At 25.4% G+C, this 20,619-nt stretch overlaps 4 protein-coding genes across 5 annotated transcripts in view; 3 read left to right on the top strand and 1 right to left on the bottom strand.

The window, feature by feature from the left end:
* The window catches only part of LOC105363818 (methyltransferase-like protein 7A), a 37,736-nt gene extending 34,193 nt beyond the window's left edge, over positions 1 to 3,543 (top strand). The window contains exons 4-7 of one of the 2 annotated variants that reach the window (XM_011501611.1): positions 402 to 409; positions 527 to 847; positions 2,228 to 2,352; positions 3,238 to 3,543. In XM_011501611.1, coding sequence (XP_011499913.1) covers positions 571 to 847; positions 2,228 to 2,352; positions 3,238 to 3,498 — 663 coding nt within the window. In that variant the 5' untranslated portion in view covers positions 402 to 409; positions 527 to 570 and the 3' untranslated portion in view covers positions 3,499 to 3,543. Of the gene's footprint in view, positions 1 to 401; positions 410 to 526; positions 848 to 2,092; positions 2,353 to 3,237 lie in introns of both variants that reach the window. The other variant, XM_011501610.1, reaches the window with a different exon arrangement.
* Positions 3,544 to 8,296: 4,753 nt separating this feature from the next.
* l(2)dtl (WD40 domain-containing protein denticleless) lies at positions 8,297 to 10,990 on the top strand. Its single transcript, XM_011501683.1, has 8 exons — positions 8,297 to 8,339; positions 8,505 to 8,749; positions 8,847 to 9,027; positions 9,135 to 9,372; positions 9,454 to 9,659; positions 9,736 to 9,938; positions 10,008 to 10,221; positions 10,301 to 10,990. The coding sequence occupies exons 1-8, from the start codon at positions 8,297 to 8,299 to the stop codon at positions 10,951 to 10,953; spliced, it is 1,983 nt and encodes a 660-aa protein (XP_011499985.1). The 3' UTR covers positions 10,954 to 10,990.
* Positions 10,991 to 11,730: 740 nt separating this feature from the next.
* Mulk (acylglycerol kinase-like protein Mulk) lies at positions 11,731 to 13,638 on the bottom strand. Its single transcript, XM_011501609.1, has 7 exons — positions 13,501 to 13,638; positions 13,193 to 13,312; positions 12,716 to 13,106; positions 12,531 to 12,646; positions 12,263 to 12,441; positions 12,047 to 12,193; positions 11,731 to 11,975 (listed from the first exon to the last, which is right to left on the bottom strand). Exons 1-7 carry the CDS (start codon positions 13,608 to 13,610, stop codon positions 11,731 to 11,733), a joined length of 1,308 nt encoding a protein of 435 aa, XP_011499911.1. The 5' UTR covers positions 13,611 to 13,638.
* A 4,343-nt stretch (positions 13,639 to 17,981) lies between these two features.
* On the top strand, positions 17,982 to 20,347 carry Nap1 (Nucleosome assembly protein 1). Its single transcript, XM_011501607.1, has 7 exons — positions 17,982 to 18,143; positions 18,221 to 18,513; positions 18,741 to 18,894; positions 18,969 to 19,106; positions 19,192 to 19,339; positions 19,438 to 19,557; positions 19,624 to 20,347. Exons 1-7 carry the CDS (start codon positions 18,003 to 18,005, stop codon positions 19,785 to 19,787), a joined length of 1,158 nt encoding a protein of 385 aa, XP_011499909.1. The 5' UTR covers positions 17,982 to 18,002; the 3' UTR covers positions 19,788 to 20,347.
* Positions 20,348 to 20,619: the final 272 nt, after the last annotated feature.

The raw sequence follows: 20,619 nt of genomic DNA, 5'->3' as shown, positions 1-20,619 counted from the left end.
TTTTATAAAAATTAATTTCGTATTATTTATTAAATGTACAAATTTTTCAAATTCTATATTTTTAATCGGTAACAGTTAAATGTTATATAATTTTCTTAAATTTAAAATTAAATTCTGTCAAATAATTGCAATGTTTACTTAAGAGTCATGTAAATCATTTGAATACCTCAAAAGACAACAATTTCTTATAAATACATACAATTATACTTATAAATATATATATATATATATATATATATATATATATATATATATATTGTATATATAAAAAGACATAATATCTTTTATATATAAAAATAATAATGCAAAAATTTTTTGTGTCAAATTTTAAATCGCAAATCTACGAATATTTTATCTTATCTATGCTTTTCAACTTCTATTTAAGTATATTCGTGTTTCAGCGATATTCGTAAGTTTCTTATGTGGCTGCATTGTATATGCATATATATTTTGTACATAGTAATACAATCAACATATATTATAATAAACATATATTATAATAAATAATTCAAATATTAAATAGCAGTGGCAGAAAATGAAGAGGATAATAAAAAGGCGACTGGTGTGAAAATGAGTGGAAGCGATTTATGGATACGTGATCTCATTACTAAATATGGTCTAATCACAATTATTATTATCATTTTTTCGGGCCTTATATCATGGAAATGGTCACGTTTTCGTCAACATTACTTCGAAACTTTTTTACTTGGTTTTGAATCCGAATGTGCAGAATTGACTAGAACTTATAAAAAACGTTTATTTGCACCGCTAGAAAAATTTGTCTCACATGATGAAACTCTTCGCTGCTTAGGACGAATAAGGATACTGGAAATTGGAGTGAAAACGGGTTAATAAATATAATTGTTATTCAGGCATTATTATTTTAGTATTATACTCTTAAAATGTTTTTCTTTTTAATAAAGCATCAATTATGTTCATAAAAAATAAAATAATCAACATGCTAGATATAAATTTAATCTTATAAAACAAAACAAAAAATAATAATAAAAAAGAAATAATTAAAATTTATTAATAATAAAAAATGCTATTGTATAAAAATAAATAAATAAATAAAATGAATAAATTTTACATTCACGGAATATAATTATTATAAATTAATATCATATATATTATATATAATAATGAGACTTAACAATTAGAATTGAAAATTTTTTTTACTGATTATACCGGGAAACATGTTTCTTCATTTACTAAATTTACAGCGATATATATATATATATATATATATATATATATATATGATGTAGTTTATATTTACGATTAGATTTGACTTGTTAAAAACTTCAATTTTATAGAAACGAAATTATCTTATGAAATTATTGAGCAAAACTGTTTTAAAATATATTTATGGTACACTTATGTCAATGATCAGAATGCAATTATGTATCACGAAACCCTTGGTGATAACCTTGATTTTATCTTATAATAAATTGGTAGTTTACGAAATTGGCTCAATGCAAATCATTAAAAAGATACATAAATCAAAGTTTTTCAACGATTTTACAAATACATTCATAATTAAGCGAGCGGTACGCATTGAAAAAATTTAAATGAAAACTTCAAAATTGCAATGTTTTTAAATTTGAAATCATTTTGAAATTCGAGTTATTTGAAAATATTAACAAACATTTACGCATATATAATGTCTTAAATTATAAATATATTGTAAGTTTATTATATAATTTTATACATTTTAAAACGATGATTTAAAAAGTTATGAAAAAACATTTAAAGCGCAATAATTACTATTTTTTATTAATTATGTAATTTATTTAATATAATCTTTTTATATTATTTACTTGCTAAAAGATTTTTCTTTTCTTTTTACGATGTTAAAAATAGATTTATATTTTCATATATATATATATATATATATATATATATATACGTAAGGGCATTGAATATAATTTAAAATCAATTATATTTTTATCAATGACTTACTAAATGATGAGCATAAATATTTTAATATAAATAATGAACTAATGATTCAAATTCTCTCTATATGATATTTAATTCATTATCTATTTCATACAAAAAAAATAGACATAAAATATGAATATATTTTGTCTAGGTAATAATCTACAATATTATCCAGATGGGACCTGTTTTATTGCCGTTGACTGGAATCGAAAATTAGAAGAGTATTTAATTAATGGAGACCGCTCATGGCAATTTACTCATATTATTTTTGAACGTTTTATTATAGGTGATGGAAGCTCTCTGAAAGAAATTCCAACAGGATCTGTAGATGCTGTCGTAACGACGCGATCACTATGTTCAACAAAATCAGTGAGCAAAACAGTTAGTGAAATTCATCGTGTACTTGCACCTGTAAGTGTTACATTTTTTGGGTACTTTCACAAAAGTAACATAAGCTTATAGTTGTAGCTGAATGATAGTAGGATTTAAATATCATCTGACAAATTCAAATTTGAAAAACCATTTGCTTCATTTAATCAAGTTTGTGGTTTAAAATAAAATTAACTAGTTAGCTAAATAATTATAAAATATAACAAAACGTAATAATGGTAATGTGCGCGATATTACATTAACAAGTAATATAAAATATGTATAAAATATCCATGCAATATCGAATTTGAAAATTAATTTTCATTTTGAAATTTTCTAAAAAACAATTGATAATTCTTAAACGCACGATAGAGTAGTAATTTTAAGTTTTATTTTTTTTTTTAAATTTTTTATTATGTTATGTAATATTTTTGTATTTATTATATCGTATCATAAAAACGATATTAATGGAGATATTATATATTTCCAATTTCCATGTCATCTTTATTGAACTACTCTATTTCAAATTCGTAAACACGATAACTGATAATTCACTGTAGTTTATGTATTTGTACAATCATAATTTATTATAATGTATGTCAATCGTCTTCCGGCTTTAAATTTTTACAAGTACAAAACCTACATATAATGTAATAAATAATGGTAATAAATAAATTTATGAATAAAATCGCTTACTAGTATACAAACGTCAAAAATTTCATCAAATGATACATTATAATTACATTTTCAAATATTATTATTGACATTATTTGTTTTCCAAAATTTATAATTTCCTATTTAGATATAGATTCTTGAATAAATACGTATCGTCATATTAAATTAATTAAAAAAAATGCAAGGAATGAATATACTCGAATTAAGACAAATATGAATTTTATAAATTGAAAAGATTATAATATTTTTAAGGAAGGAAAATACTTATTTTTGGAACATTTGCCTGATAAGCAAGGCTCATTTATCGGTTGGATACAAATTATACTTACGAAAACAAAAATATGGCCAATATTTTTCGGTGGTTGTCAATTAAATTCTGATCCAACAAAATATATTACAAAATATGGATTTAAAGACATGAAATGGGAGAATATTACATTACAAGGATATGTATCTCAACCACATCATCTTCTCCTTACAAGGCATCATATCATTGGATCTGCTACTCGTTAAAGATAATGAAATAATTATGTAAAATATATAATTAATTTATAGTTGCATATAGTATATAAATAAAATTTTATCGTATTAAATTAATAAGTTCTTATTATACAAAATTACCCTTGACGTACAATTTACATTATGATGTATAACAATTAATTAATTATAATCATTAATTAAAAATCATCATTATCTTATTATCTCATTCATAAATTGGCTTTAGTATTATATTTATTAATATTTAAAATTTTTTAAATATCTGAAAATTCTTAAATTTCCAAACATTTACGAAACACCAATTATATTAATAAAAATGAGGTGACAATATTTTAATAAGTATTGTTCACAGCTTTATTTGATTTATAAAGTTATTTATTTATAAACAATAGTCTAAACAATGAAAATACACTCAAACTTTAAAAACTATATTTTAATTGTATTTTTATTATAAAACTATATTCAATTTTAAATTATTAGATATTTGATAGATTTCAAATAACTTATATAAAATAATTAATAACCCCGTTTAGAATTGATTCTTATCATAATATTCAACTTATATTTATTGAATTTATGTGCAATTGTATTATATACAAAGTTACTTTAGTATTATGCAACAATGTGTATCTGATAAGCCTCTGTGATACAATATATCCATACATGTAATTCAAATTCTATTATTATAAAATCTGTATTGAGTAACGTTATGTTAGGATAATTAGATACATCGTTGCTTTGACTTATCAAATAATAATAAAAAACAAAAATTATATTTTAATTTTACTATTATTTAATTTATTAGATAAATTTGTAACTTATCCGATAGTTTTTTTTTATTAAAGTAATATTTCATACTTAATAAATTGTAAAATTTGTATGTAAACTAATCACAATATACTTTTAAATTATCTTAAAATAGTATTAAATGAACAATATTATTTAACTAAATCAATTATACCTATTAAAATAATTTCTTATAATTGTACATCGAATCTGACTCAATTAAGCCTTGTTTGAATAACTATTTACAAATAATTTTCTTTTTTCGTTTTTTTTTCGTTTTTTTTTTTTTAACATTTCATATATGAACATCTAGGATAGACAAGTAAGTTCGTTTCAGTATTTTAATTTCTTTTTCAAATGATTTTCTAAATGATAATTGCTTTCAAGAAAGTATTGACTATTCTTCCGAATCGCTTTTAGATTTTTTAGTCTCTTTACCATTGGTTCTGCTTTATTTGAATTTACTGCATAGTTTGTTCTGTGATGTTGATCGATAATTTTTCAATGCCACAGTTTATGAAGATTCATCACAGGAAGAAATGATCGGTATACATTTCATAGTTTCCTCTGATAAACGTTTCTCATGTTTTCTAAATTTCCTAACTACAGCTGTTTGTGATAAAAAATCTTTTTTATATTTTTTACGTAGCGTTTTCGTTGCTTCTAATATTACAGATCCAGATTTGTCAACCAAACAGCTTTCAGCATTTTCATAATTATTATCGTTTTTAGTAGATTTATTAGATACTTTATCCATTGATCGATTATTTTTTGATTTTATAATCGGTTCAGACTCATCGGAAGAAGAAATAATTGGTATATATTTCATAGTTTTATGAGGTAAACTATGTTCCTTGTATTTGATTAAATTCCTAAAATATAAAAAACCATTTTCTGACTGTTTACATCCTTCTTTCATTAGATATGATTTCTCTACAGAAATTACAGATTTAGTTTTTTTAACAGGTAGATTTTCTGTATTTTTATAATTACTGCCATTTTCACAAAAATTCAATCTTTTATTATTTATTTTTGATTCATTAACCAATAGAGCAGATGTATCTTGTATGGATTCTTTTAATATTGTATTTCCATTATATTTTTTAAATTTCTTAATAGTTGATTTTTCTAGCGGAGAAATTATTTTGGATTTTTTGCTTACTTTTTTCATTGTTTCTAATTTCTTCGTAGGTGTTGTATATTTAGGTTTACCGATTGGAATATTTTTTAAATTATTAGAATTATTTTCATTTTGATCGGATACAATTGATTTTTTTTTAACAAAAGTTTCAGAACAATTTTCATTATGTTTATTAAAATTATGATTTAAATCATCTGTAAAATTAATCGAACTATCGTTGAAATTTCTTTTTATACGCGGTACGCATTTTATATTATTTATTATATGTTTTTCAGAATCTTTATCTATTTCTTTCAAATTTTGATTATTTGGTGTATGTGTTTCAGCATTTGTTAAATTAAAATTTTTATATTTATATGGTAACCTATGTAAACTAATAATTAAGTCTTTTAATTTATATTTACGAGTTAGAGAACTATTGGAATTATTTAATAAATCTAATTTATATTGTTTGTCCAATTCATTATTAGAAGTATTCTGTACTGTTATAGTAGAATCTGTAGATTGATTATGCTTTTTATTATTCACAATGCCTGAATTATTTGAATCCTCGTTGTTGTCCTTTCTGTTCTCTTGAAAACAAGTTTGAGAATTAAGATTATTGTGTTCAATATTATCATTCTGGACATTAAATGAATTATTAAGCAATTCTAATTTATTTTTTTCTGCAGATCTTACTGCCGCGGATCTATTGTGTTTTTTTCTAGATTTTTCTCTTAAAGCTTTAACAATATATGATTTGTGTGAGGTAAGCCTAGAAATTTCCAATGCCGGATGCTTATATCTTATACAATTTTTTGGAGAAAAAATACTTAAATTCTCTTTAGATGTCACTGATAAATCAATATAAGATTCCGTACCATTAAATAACTTTTTTCGCTTTAATATTTTAGATAAATTCTTTCTTGTTTGATTATAATTGAATAGACTATTTTGAAATTCTTGATTATTACTTTCTTGTAAATTTCTACATTTTAAGCTATTATAACTTTTGCTTTCAGTAATCGATTCATCACTATCACTGAAAAAAGTTGAGTTAATAATATTCAATTTTCCTTCTGCTGATTTTATACTTACAATATGTTTGTGCTTTGCATTTATATCTTTGATATTTTTACTTGTATCATTGACATCACTTATAGTATTAAATACTGATTGATCATGTTTTTTTTTATTTATTAGTTCTTTGTTTAAAATCTTCTCTTGTTCATAGTTAGTTATAGTTTTTGAATTATTGGCACTGTCGTTCTTATGTTTACTGTATAAAATTGAATGATAATTACTTCTTTTTTTTGCTATAAATTTTGTTTTAATAATCTTTTGCTGGTTCATATTTGCACCTTTAAAATACTTATTACAATCGTTATTTTTCTTCATAGATCTTGTGTTATATGGTATATACAAATGCTTTTTATTCACATTTTCATTAGTTTTTGATCCTCCGACAATTGCTATGGTATCTTCTTTCTTTGTTGTATTTTTATTAGCTAAAATATAGTCTGCAGTATCAATTGAACTGCTAGATTCGGACATTTTAAAACATTTTTTAAAAGATTTTTCATCTTTTTTATGTTTTTTGGGATCAAAACGTATTTCTTGAGATTTAGAATTTAAGATTTTAATTGACTTTAGAGATTCTTCCACTAGAGAAGAGCCTGAATCTGAATCTATTCGATTGTTAAAATATTCCGAGTAAGGTTGATTTCCTGTATTAACCCAATATTGTATCATTGAAATTGGTTTATGCATTGATAACTGTTGCTTGATAATGTCTTTATTGTATTGGAGATTAACCATCTTCAATTCAATTTCTGATACCTAAAAATATGGTATACATGTTTCAATAAATGAAACATTAATATATTAAAATTGTTATTTTCATAGCTTTTTAAACATTGCTTAAATATTATTATAGACAGACGTTGTCCAAGTAATCACAACAATTTTTCAAGCATAAAATTTATACTAACAAGTACTTTAATTCCAAGCTATTCTGAAAATTTACAAAAGAATATACAAAAAAGTGTTATTTCAACGAAATATAAATTATTATAAGAAGATCGATAGACTATGTAAAAATTTGAATTACATACTGTTGAACAATATTTTGCAAATAAGCTATTCCAATTTTTTTCTCTTTGCTTTAGAATGCTCGAAGGTATTTGAAAATTGTCAGGAATTTCTTTTATATTTTCCACAAGTCTGCACAATATAAACACAATTGTAACTTAATATATAAAAAATAAAATAATTAGGTTATATAATTTTTCTTTTTATAAATAAAAAAGTACCTTTGAACTTCATCGTTATTAAATTGTTGCGTTAAATTATCGCTTGTGCTGTTGCGCTTAAACATTTTTTTCATAATACCACTGCATGCTGAACATTTTATTAAAATTTAATTCTTCTACAAATAATAAAAACATTATATTCATTAATTTCCAATATTGTACTTTCATCGATAACAACAACTTTCCATAGTATACACGATAAAAATTAACGTCAAATTAAAATATAACACCCTAGTTACATTAAAAAATTAAAATATCAACACAAACAATTGTTGCTATGCAATAGCATAAAATAATTATAATATTAAATTTTGCCTGTGCTGTCAGAGATGTTATTTTGTTCTTGTTTCCTTTTTATTATTATACTGAGTGTTCTTACCTGTCTTGAATTATTATAAATGCGTATGCGAACCAACGATTCTTTAACAGAACATAAATAAATCTATGAAAATATAAGTATTGCAGAACGACCTTAACGGCAATTTAGGCGCTTTTAATGAAACTACGAATTGTTTGAGAAAAATGACAGATTTTCCCGCGTAAACAGAGTTAATAACAAAAACTTAATATAATAATAGTATTTAATATTAGCATTATGAACATCGTTCGGTCTATTACTAATCGAGAAAAAGGCTTAAGTAAGTAATTATTAAAAAAATTATACTCAAAAGTGTTTGTAGAGTTATGATATCTTAATTTAGCTGGGACTTGGTTATTTCATACAAATGGTCTACAGAATATTTAAAATAGTAGCAAACAATACATATTACATCGATTATTGATAAACAATTATTTATTAACAGATTCTATTAAAGACTATGATATTGCATTGTTGCGCTTAAAGTGTTATTATGAAGATGTTTATAAAGGAATTGAACCAAATACAAACGCCCCAGATTTTAATCCAGAGCCACCAGTGTTTGCTTGTCGATTTTCTTTGGCTCCTGGTTATGAAGAAGTGATAGCTCTTGCAAACGAAGATGGAAAAATTGCGTTACAAGATACGACTATTAAACAAAAATATAACAAACCATTGGAAGGAACACAGGTAACTATTGTTAAACGCGTTTGCCATTAATATGTATTTATTGTATTACTTATTTTCTTTTATAAATTATGATTATATATATATTTTTTATTTTTAGGCGCACACCGATGCCATATTTGATATTGCATGGATGCCACAAGAACTGAAACTAATTACTGCATCAGGAGATCATACCGCTCGTTTATGGGATGTATCTTCTTCGGGTTTTCAAGAATTACAAATATTTCATGCGCATACTCGTAGTATTAAGAGCGCTGTTTTTCGGCATCATGACAAAGGTAAAGACTCATGTTTTTACAATGTATTTAATTGTTTCGTAAAGCATATATATGTATATATATATATATATATCTTTTTTTTTTTAATTCAATTTAATACTTTTAAGCTGTATTTGCAACTGGGGCTCGTGACGGAGCAATAATGATATGGGATACTAGAGCTAGTTATAGTAATCGACCTAAACCTGATAATTCTATATATGATGCACATAATACAAAACTACCAAATAAAATAAGACAACGTAAAACGTCATCTTTTATAAGAAGACAAAATCATATTCAAAGTATTACAGGTTTAGCTTTCCAAGATGATTATACTCTTCTGTCATGTTCTACTGGTGATGGGTAAATCTAGTAAATTCACTTGCTTAAAGATCTTATGCTTTTTTATAATAATTTAAATCTGATGTACAATTTTGTTTTTAGTTTAATAAAAATATGGGATCTCAGGAAAAACTATAGTATACATAAAAAAGAACCCATAGCAAAACATATTATGAATTATGGAGGTAAAAGTAATAGTAATGGCTTTACTTCCTTACTAGTTTGCCCAAATAGGATTACTTTGTATGCAAGCTGCATGGATAATATAATTTATGCATACAATATATCATCTTACAATTCCAAACCAAGTAACCGCTGTTGTATAAATGCAATTACTAACTTGGAATAAGTTGTTATAAGTTAATAATAATTTTATTGTTAAAGTTGCAGAATATTATGGACATAAGAATTCAACGTTTTACGTTAAAGCTTGCCTTAGTCCTGATGGCAAATATCTTGCTAGTGGATCGAGTGACGAATTGGCTTACATTTGGCACACAAAAAGGCCTGGTGCCCCTTTACTTAAGCTCTCTGGTCATAGAGAAGAGGTTACTTGTATAGCATGGTGTAGTCTAGGGGAATCAAAAGTATGTTCAAAGCGATAAATAAATTTCACATGTAAATTTAACAACTAAAGTTATTGTATTTGATTTCAGATCGTTACTTGTTCAGATGATTCTTGTCATAGGATATGGCGTATAGGACGTGAGCATATTAACGAAGATGAAAAAATAAATATTTGTGGTAATGCAGAACCTATTCCACAAGTATTAAATTATCAAATAGATGTATCAACTTTAGAAAAAACTCCTACAGTTATTAGATCTCAAACTATCCCAGAATGTTCATCGGAATCAGATCTCACTCCAGGTAAGAAAGTTTATTTTACAATAGCACAAGCTACTATTATTATTCTAAAAATATTTTATAAATTTTATATTCTTTGCAGTAACTACGACAAATTCAAATTTAACGGATCATTCTTATAAACATTTTCGATCGTCAAAGAGGTGTTATGTTCAAATATTCAATGGCTATTGGTCAGATGGCAGTTATAAATTCATTTTGTCTCCTGTTCAAGAAACTCTCGAGACGCCAGCTAAGCGTCTAAATGTTGAAAATAGAGGTGCTAGAAGACTTTTTTGTACAGAAATGTGTTCGAGTAGCAAAGGACATGTACAATCAAATAATTGTTATGAATTTCATGAATCTAGTTCGAGTTCTACTAATCGTGATGCGACGTTAACAGCTTTCTCACCGACGTCCAATTTACCAAATTTTGTGGTAGATGGAACTGCCCCACATTTATTAGAAATGTCACCACAAAAATTAAAAGAGAATATTGATTGGCTGACGAAAATTAGAAAAGAAAAATATTCTCAACATAATTGTAAAACTATTTTGAAGTTATCAAGTCCAAAACAAGATACGACTCCAATTCACAGAATAAACAGGTCAAGATCAACAGAGCCTAGAAAAACGCCAAACAGTCCTACATATCCTTTATTACAGTATTTTAGACCAGCGATCAAGGATTGCAATAATGATGTGTGCCTAGAAAGTAAAAATATGGCATCACCATGTTCTTCACAAACAAATTAATTAATACTTTTGTATTCTCATTTTATTTATTTATGAATAGTTTAGAAAATATTAACTAGATACATTAATCATATTTTTCAATAATTTAAAATTTTTTACAGTTGTATATAATGCGAATTTTTTTTTACATTATATATTTATAACTATTGTCCGTATAATATATTTTAAATTCACATAATCGTAAACTTCACAAATGATTATTTGTTCTTTCCAATTATTGTACTATATTGTTTAAATATTATTATTTTTTATATTGTTAGATTTTTTAGTTTTTTTTTTTATAATGTAAAATTATTTAATATTATAATAAATAGTTTTCTAAATATTATTTTTAGTTTTAACATAATGAGGAGATTATTATTAATATAATTTTTTATTTACTCTTGTTTCCATGTTAATTAAGAGTCCTACAGTCGAGGTTCTTATAACAAATACTTTAAATTGAAGTTGAAAATTTATTATAAATAACAGTTTCGTATATTTGCAATTAAATTTAACATTATATATTATTTATTTGTAATATAGTTTATTAGTTTCATAATGTTTATTATACTCAGTTTAGTAAATTAAGATTTTATAGATGTATAATTTATTGTGACATGCATTATAAAGTGAAAGTCTGCAATAGTTCTTAAATATATATTATATATTTAGATTAATAATATAATTCAAATAATTATAGAAACAAATTTTTTATAATAAAATTATTTTATTAAAATAATTCAATTATTCGATTATTTTCTAAAAATATATATACAGATTTTTACATAATATAAACTAATTTTTATTTTCAGAACAAAATATTTTTATCGTTTTTGGAAGCAATTTAAATTTAACTGATTTTAATTCGAATTCTTCGTTATCTATATAAAATGTACGCTCCTTATGTCCTAAATTATTAGAAGGTGAAGGATGAATTTCAATATCTTTGACTTCAAAGGTTTTATTAATTAATGATTTGTTTCCCTTTAATCTTTGCCATCCTTCAATTATAAAATCAGTATAATTAATACTTTTAGGACCTAAACACAAAACATTGTTAATTTTGTTAATTAATAATATAACATTTTAATATTGGATATGCTCCTCGTACCTAATTCAATTTTTATCGACGGTGTAGATTGATTTACTTGATTAACATTTTGAGTTACTAAACTTAATTCAGTTGTAAAAATTGGAATTTCTCGAGTCACTCCACAATTGTTATTAATGACTTTGCTATAGTCTTTCACACTTTCGCCTAAAATGTATATTTATAATAAATTCTTAATATATAATATTACATGGACAATTGTAATTGTATAAATACCAGTTGAAAATTTTTTTACTTTTGGTACAAATGCATGCCACCATCGTCTATCAGTTGACGTCGTCTCTTCTACTTTATAGCATTTAGAGCAACCACTGCATGGATCGGAGTACCGTACAAGACCATTACATTCCCAATTTAAATCATTTTTTAAACCATTAAATATGTACGTAACGTATCTGAAAGATTCAACATTTTCTTTACAGATTTTAAATTCACTTAATTTGACAATTTAAATATTAGTTTACAATTAATTTTTTTATGTTACTTTCTTAGGGAACCCCAATACCAATATTTGTCTATTCTTGACTGGGCATCTTTCCAAGCACCCCACTCTACAGTACCTATTGCATAAACAGATTCTTGAGGGTGTGCTACATCATTCTAAAAATATTTATTTGTTTTTCATGATTTAAAAATTATTTACTATAATATTGTTATTTTGATAATTACATCTAATAATTCAACTTCCAAGACATCGGCCAATTTTGTCTTCCCTCTTACGATTGCCATTGTAGCATTAACAAGTTTTCGAACTTCGATTAAATCTGTATATCCATAAAATAAGGAATCTGCCACCTTGTTAGTTTGGCCCAGTGGTAAGATTCCAATTGGACACTCTTTAGCTATCGACTTATTTTCTTTATATTTTCTCATGATTCCAGTAACGACATCGGATAATGTGCCATCTCCACCAGCTACTACTATCGCATCGGCATGCGTATTTAGATTCGCAACTAAATTTCGTGCTTGATTTTCAGACTGAGTTTGTATTATTGTCACTGCAAATCCGGCGAGATGTAAAAGTGGTTCGCAATACTTCTCAAACAATTGCTTAGCTTTTCTAGAATTAAATATTACATTGTGCGCGCGCGCGCAAAAAAATCATTATAAATTATATAAAATAATAACCTCTAAATAAATAATAACCTGTTATTGGATGCTGGATTAAGAATAACAGTAATCTGTTGAGGTCTAATATTTGTTGGAAGGGATTGATCTCCATATATTGCTGCCTCTTCACAATATTTTCTCATAACCTGCTTTATCCTATAAATATATATAAAAAGAAATTTATAAATAAAAGCATCGATAATAGAATCTGACAATTATCAAAATACACGACAAATACGTAAAAAATTATTATTAATATTTGCAAAAGAAATAATCATAACATTCAATGTTATACACAATAAAAAAATTAATGATATAATTATTAAAAAAAAAACAATTTTTACTCATAGGTATTGATGAAGTATGAGCAACCATAGGAAAATACTATTGTCCCTGCAACAGATTTCTTCCAATTGTTTCTAATAACTTTAAAAATATTTATAACACGAGACATCTTTCGGTATATTTTTCTTATTAAATTAAATAAAATAAGTAAATAATTTGAAATAAATCATGGCTTCCTATCTCAATAATATTGTTCAAATCCAACAACGTGCTGTGCCGAAGGTAATCGCATAGCAATACAATTATAGATAATGCAAAGTGTGCATTAACCGCATGCGCATTTGCCGTTTAAACTTATTACCTCGTCGATGTAATCGCAATTTTAATTTGGAATTCTTATCAGTGTATCGTGACAGCGTGAATGATGATTTGCACTACGAAGAAAATCTAATGTTTTTTTTTTTTTTATTTCTTAATATTTATCGAAGAATAAAAATATTGAGTTTTTCAAATTATCTAAATGTAATGAATTTTTTAAATGTACGCTATATAATGTAAGGCCAATAATAAGAACAATAGCTCATTGGGTTCATTCGCGCACGTAAATAATAAATTAATAAATATGTTATTTCCACTTTTATGTACGCGACTTTTATGTACGTATTTTTAGATTCTTTACTCCAGTACTAAGATGATCAATATTTCTATTGGCAATTAAATGCATCTTAATCAAAGTATTTTGAATTGTAATGAGTACAGAAATAATGCAGTGTTGTTATATTTTTATTTGCTCAAACAGTATATATATATATATAAAATATTACTAAAACTATGACTGATGTAGCTGCTCGAATTTTATATTTACAGATCATCGATATGCATTTGACTTAAATGATGTAAGCCATAGTCGAGCGTATTCTTTACTTTAAAATAATTCATCTGGCAGAACGATGAGAAATGAAACAAGTTTCTAGATTTCGTGCAGCCTTATGACAATTAATTGATTCAGCCAGATAAAAGAAAAAATGATATTTAAATTAATCAATTTAATATAACAATTTTAAGAAATAGATTGTTCATATCCATATAACTATGGAAATTAATATTTTAATCGTATAAAACATATTGTACACAATTACAAAATATACTGTACTACTGCACAAAATATATTGTACATTAAGAATAATAATTAATGTAAAATAACCAAAAAGTATTTTATTAGCTTATATTTTATGATTTCATTATAATGCAGTCAGAATTAATACATTAGCAGTCGAATAGATTATTTCAATTCAGCTCCATTGCGAAACTATTTTTTTAATCAGCTTCCCTTATATATATATATATTTTTTCTATCGTCCGAAAAAATTTTCAAACAAGCGCGCACATGATTCATGAGGTGCGATAAAACCGCCCTATCAATGTGTAAAATCATCCGTAAAAACTGTTAGGTCATTATGAGCTTACATTGTTATATGATACTTTTACATTTCACTACTTTTATTGCACCAATTTATTGCACCATGTGAATACATTTTAACTGTACATAATAAAAACGCATTTGTGTTATATATTATTTACTTTTTTACTTGCAACATTTTTTACAATTTTGAATTCTAATTTAACCACTTGGCGCGGGAATTAATACGAATGTGAATTGTGAGTTTGAGCCGAGAAACGAAAGCTGTGCGATTAATGAATAGTCCTCTTCTGCATTTGAAATTGAATTATTTTAAAACAAGGTTGTGTTTAGAGAGCTTCAACTTATTGTTCTATGAAATTATAGTTGTCGAAAAATTATAATTTTACATAGATGCATTAATATAAATTAAAGATCAATAGATTACGAATATTGTATACATATATATATATATATATATATATATATATATATATAGTAGATCAAATCTATTAAGCATTAATGCGATTAGGTATTTCAGAAGAAACTAGTAACAGAAGTTACAATACAAAATAAATATTTACGTTGCATTGCTCGTTCATTTACTTTTATTATTACATTAAAATATTGTCTAATTAATAGTTACATAAAATTTAGATGATTCAAACATTTTATTAAATGGCAGAGTAATCAAATATATGTGTAAAATTGTATTTTAGGTTCAAGTATTTAAATATTTTTATTTTCATTATACATATAGACAAACTACAGAGTAAAATATATTAATTATTATATGATATTTATCAATTAATTTTGTCATAAAGATATAATATATTTTTAAAAAACTTAATAAAATTATATAGATTTAAAATTATCGATTTCAATGTCTGAAAATAATAAAATGTCCTATATTAATTATGACATAATTCTTATTTAATTATTATGCATCTTATACATCCATTATTGAAAAATAAGTAAGATATAATATTAATATATTATATTGCTTTAATTTTTAAATGAAAAAAATTTGTACATTTAAAAAGTAAAATAAATATATTTTCACGTATGTCCAAATTTCCTTCCTAATTATGTATATACTGATTCATTGATATTAACATTATAAAAATTCTATTTTGTTATTTTCGATTATTGAAAATAAAAAACTTTTGAATATGAAGTAAAATAAATATGTATATATATATATATATATGATTTTTTAAAAGTAATTTCACATTTTAAATAATATGCATTGGAGGTTATATTTGATTCTATTTGATACTATTGATTTTAATTATATTTTTTCCGTATATACACAATTCATGATTGAAGATAAATATAATAGCGATATTATTACCGAAATATAATTATCATTGGCCTTAAATCAAAATATATATCTCAAGTCTACGTAATAAAGCCAGTATTTTGATTGCCAATCAGTAATATTACGTATCTATGGAATGTATGAAAATGTTATAAATAAAATATTACTGAATTTTTTTGTTTATTAAATTATCTTTCATAAAATTTAAACAATATGCGTATCTTTAACGTCATAGTAAACATAATTTTTGGCATCAGTTATAAAATTAAATGTATTTATTTCTTTAATTATTTTGTTACATAATTTTAATGTATTAAAAACATAGTTACGCATATTTTATGTATCAGTTGGAGAATTCGATTTTTTAAATATAAAAATCAAGTAATTATACTTAATATAAAGATACATTAATATTTATGACAGCTTAATTAATTTTTTCTTATTTGCAATTTTAATCGACAATTTCGGCTTGATGAAATTTTTTATTATAAACTACTGTAATAATAAATCCTTTATCTAATTTCTCTTTTAATTCCCTGACTTTAAAACTTTTTATGGTATTTATATCGATGTTTACGACACCGTTTGTTTGTTATTTTATATTTTTGAAATGTAATAACCGAGCAAATTATAGGTTGAGATTTAAAAAACAAGAATATCAAATTATTTGACATGAATAGTTAAGAGTTATAAGAAAACAGATAAGCACGTGCCAAATTACGGATTCCTTATATAGAATTTACCCATATCAAGTTTACTAAAATCCAACACACAGCCATCATCAACACCGAAGACCGGAAGTTGCTTGTTCCCGCGTAATTATAACGCTAACTTCAGACGGCAAAATAATTTGCGTCTTCCAATTTCTAAAGCACACGGGCATAGCGGAGCCAGCATACTTCTCATTCATATACTGCCGGTTACGATAATTCGGAACAATTCGTTCGTTGCTTATTTCGATTCACTTACATTTCTCTTTCTTTTTCTCAACTGTGAACGGAGACGAGCACGTTAATATCATCATTGTCCTTAATAAAAGGTAAGTCGCCGGGTAAAGGCGTGCGGTGAAAAGTATTTATAAAAAATTTCTTTTCAATAAGAAAAATTTATCTGAAATTTATAGCTTTAGTAGGGGATTTCCTCTTTATTTTATCAGACCGACAACTTTGTCTCGATCGCACGTTTTGTCAATGTTGTACATGATAATGGATATTTTCCCATGTGCGCACCGCTAGCTTCGCAGATTTTCATTTAATGTAAAGAAAGTAAATGGTGATTCGACCATTGAATACCGAACATTACATTCTGATTTTTAGATTTTTTCAATTTACCTTTAACCTCATTTCTGACATCACATTTGTTTCCATTAACGGCAATCTTTGCGAATATAATATTTTTTTTCCCCTCCCCAATAATTACTTGTTACCTATTGACGAAAATTCTGCAACGAATATTTAAAATTGATTTTTTGCATTAGGATGGTATATATTATCACTGACTTTGATCTAACCATTTCCTTCGCGTTTATTACAATGGACCATAAATTTGAATTTCTTTTTTTAATTTATAACAGTACTTTGCGGCATATTTCCTGTTTCATAGAATCATTAATTAATTTGATTATCGTGGCGTTATTTATTTATTCATGGCTTACATTTGTTGATTTTTTAAAGGCACGTAACATTTGGTTAAGCCAATTAAGCGTAGTTAATCATTTGATGGTCTTTTTGAGCAAGCGCACGCACGCACGCACGCACGCACGCACACACACACACACATATTCACTCACTCACTCACTCACTAACCATGCATTTGTATTTTTATTTTAGTTTTAATATAGAATGACCATGGATCCAGAGCGTGCTGATACAAGTGATATGGAATCGGTAGAAGATGAAGATGACAAACACAGAGGCACAACCAAAAGGCAATCAAATATCTTGGAGGTGATGCACAATAAAATCAATGATTTTTCAGTCGATGTAAATAATTCTTTGTTATTTTAGTTATTTTATTAAATTGGTATTAATAATATTTATAAATAAAATTTAAATTATAGCAATTACCTGCACCAGTGAAACGTAGAATAAAGGCACTCAAACAGCTTCAATTTAAAACAACGCAAATTGAAGCCAAATTTTATGAAGAAGTGCATGCACTTGAATGCCGTTATTATCAATTATGTGCGCCTATCTATAGAGAAAGGAGCAATATTATATCTGGTATTGTTGAACCAACAGATGAAAGCTGTGTATGGGAAAGTGAAGACGAAGAGGAGATCACTAATGAATTAAAATCTAAAGTTAAAATAGAAGTTAAAGATGAGGCAGATATAAAAAAAAATAAAAATGGGTAAATGAAAAATTTCATTTTTCGATGTAAATACATTTTATATTATGCTGTATTATGATGAGACAAATTTAAACTAATTGTAATTTAAGTAATCATAAGTATTTTTTTTTCTTAATGATAAATATATAATATATCTATGTGCAATTATTGCAATGTGCGTTTTTTTTTTTTTTTTTTTTTTTTTTTAAATACATTTTTATGTTTATAATTGAACAATTTTTTCATAGAGCCGAAGATGAGGATGTTAAAGGCATTCCTAATTTCTGGTTAACCATATTTAAGAATGTTGCTATGTTAGCGGACATGCTTCAGGAATACGATGAACCCATTTTCAAACACTTATACGATATCAATGTTATATTTTTAGAAAAAGATCCTATGGTATGCAGACTATATTAATATTAATTTCAAGAGATTTAACTGAATATAATTGCAATGTTCGTTTTGTTTTTCAGGGATTTGTATTAGAATTTCACTTCTCTCCCAATGAATATTTTTCCAATTCAGTTTTAACGAAAGAATATCATATGAAATGTGAACCAGAGAAAGACGATCCCTTCAGTTTTGAGGGACCAGAAATTTACAAATGCAAGGTAATAGGATAATGTTATTAAATCGAATTGTATGTATTATTTATTTCTGTGCATAAAAATTCAATGTATATTTACATTTTGTTAGGGATGTAAAATTGATTGGAAAAAAGGAAAAAACATTACGGTTAAAACAATAAAAAAGAATCAAGTACACAAGTCTCGAGGTTCAATGCGTACAGTTACTAAAACTGTACAAAATGATTCATTCTTTAATTTCTTTAATCCACCAACTGGTAAGATAACAAAATTACCTTATACAAAAATTATACCTAAATCAATTGGATTAATTTCGAAAATTTTAAATAAATGATTATTTTTATTAATAAATTAGTACCAGATGAAACAGAAGCAGAAATCGATGAAGAGACTCAACTTTTACTAACATCTGATTTTGAAATTGGCCATTATATCAGAGAACGAATAGTACCTAGAGCTGTTCTGTACTTCACAGGTATAATAAAATTTAAAACTAAGATGTTCGAAATTGTAATTAATTATTTAAATTTTATTATTTTAGGAGAGGGTTTAGAAGACGAAGATGAAGATTACGATGATGAAGATGGAGATGATGACGATGATGATGTTGATGAGGATGAGGACGAAGAAGATTGCTCACATGAACCAACAGGTGGGAAAATGCAAGAAGATACTTCTGCACCTAATGAATGTAAACAGCAGTAAACCATTCTCTGTATAAATAACAAAAAAAAGTAATCGGTACTGCTCGAGTGAATTTATTTTAAATGACAAGACCTAAAAACTACTGGCCAATAACTGCCTCGAAATCCTGCATCTGTGCCTTTGACTCAACGCACATTGTAACATCAGTTTTTACTAATCATATCATGTCTCCTATTCCAGATGAAAACTAAATCAAAGGCAATAGCATCCAGAAAATTTTTAAAGAGCACCATGTCACTTTCGACATTGACAAATTTGTAGATGGGATTACTGATATTGATATTCATCGATTTAATACATAAAACTCAAGTGAATATGTGACATTTACGCTCAATATAAGAACGATTAATGTGCTTTTAATTCAATTATTCCGTACTATTGTTATGTTTATATGCAAACCGAAAATGTTTTTTCCAGAAAGATAAACGTTAATGTATGACAAATTTTTGGTACTGTTAAAAGCATTTTCATACAAAATTACTAAAGACCTTAAAAGGCTAAATCTATGTACTCGCTATACTTTTTTACAATAAAGGCAGATATGTTTTTATTTTTTTCAATCTTGAATACATTCTATTATATAAATTATATATATATATATATATATATATATATATATATATATATATATATACCTCTAATTTGAAATATTAAAATAATTATTTTTACAATGATTAGTTATTATTATTGTTAATTTTTTTATCAATAAATTCGGAACTATCTTTTTTTTTACCAGGTTTTTATTTTAAAGCTACTTTTATTATTGTTTTAAATGTTCTAAAAATAGAATGTAGTATATTACGTTCGAGTCATGTAAATAACGTGCGCTGTG

Source organism: Ceratosolen solmsi, unplaced genomic scaffold (genome assembly GCF_000503995.2).
Source record: "Ceratosolen solmsi marchali unplaced genomic scaffold, CerSol_1.0 scaffold28, whole genome shotgun sequence".
NCBI classification, from domain to species: domain Eukaryota; kingdom Metazoa; phylum Arthropoda; class Insecta; order Hymenoptera; family Agaonidae; genus Ceratosolen; species Ceratosolen solmsi.
This window is presented reverse-complemented; position numbering and strand designations above follow the sequence as displayed.

Bases quoted from the DNA above. Each gene is read 5' to 3' on its own strand.
- Mulk (XM_011501609.1), bottom strand. From the start codon at position 13,610: ATGTCTCGTGTTATAAATATTTTTAAAGTTATTAGAAACAATTGGAAG. The intron at 12,647-12,715 runs GTAATTATCAAA...AAATATTTTTAG, and splicing joins TGGAAGTTGAATTATTAGAT to AATGATGTAGCACACCCTCA. The intron at 11,976-12,046 runs GTACGAGGAGCA...TTTTGTGTTTAG, and splicing joins GTCGATAAAAATTGAATTAG to GTCCTAAAAGTATTAATTAT.
- Nap1 (XM_011501607.1), top strand. From the start codon at position 18,003: ATGACCATGGATCCAGAGCGTGCTGATACAAGTGATATGGAATCGGTA. The intron at 18,514-18,740 runs GTAAATGAAAAA...ATTTTTTCATAG, and splicing joins ATAAAAAAAAATAAAAATGG to AGCCGAAGATGAGGATGTTA. The intron at 19,340-19,437 runs GTAAGATAACAA...TTAATAAATTAG, and splicing joins TTTCTTTAATCCACCAACTG to TACCAGATGAAACAGAAGCA.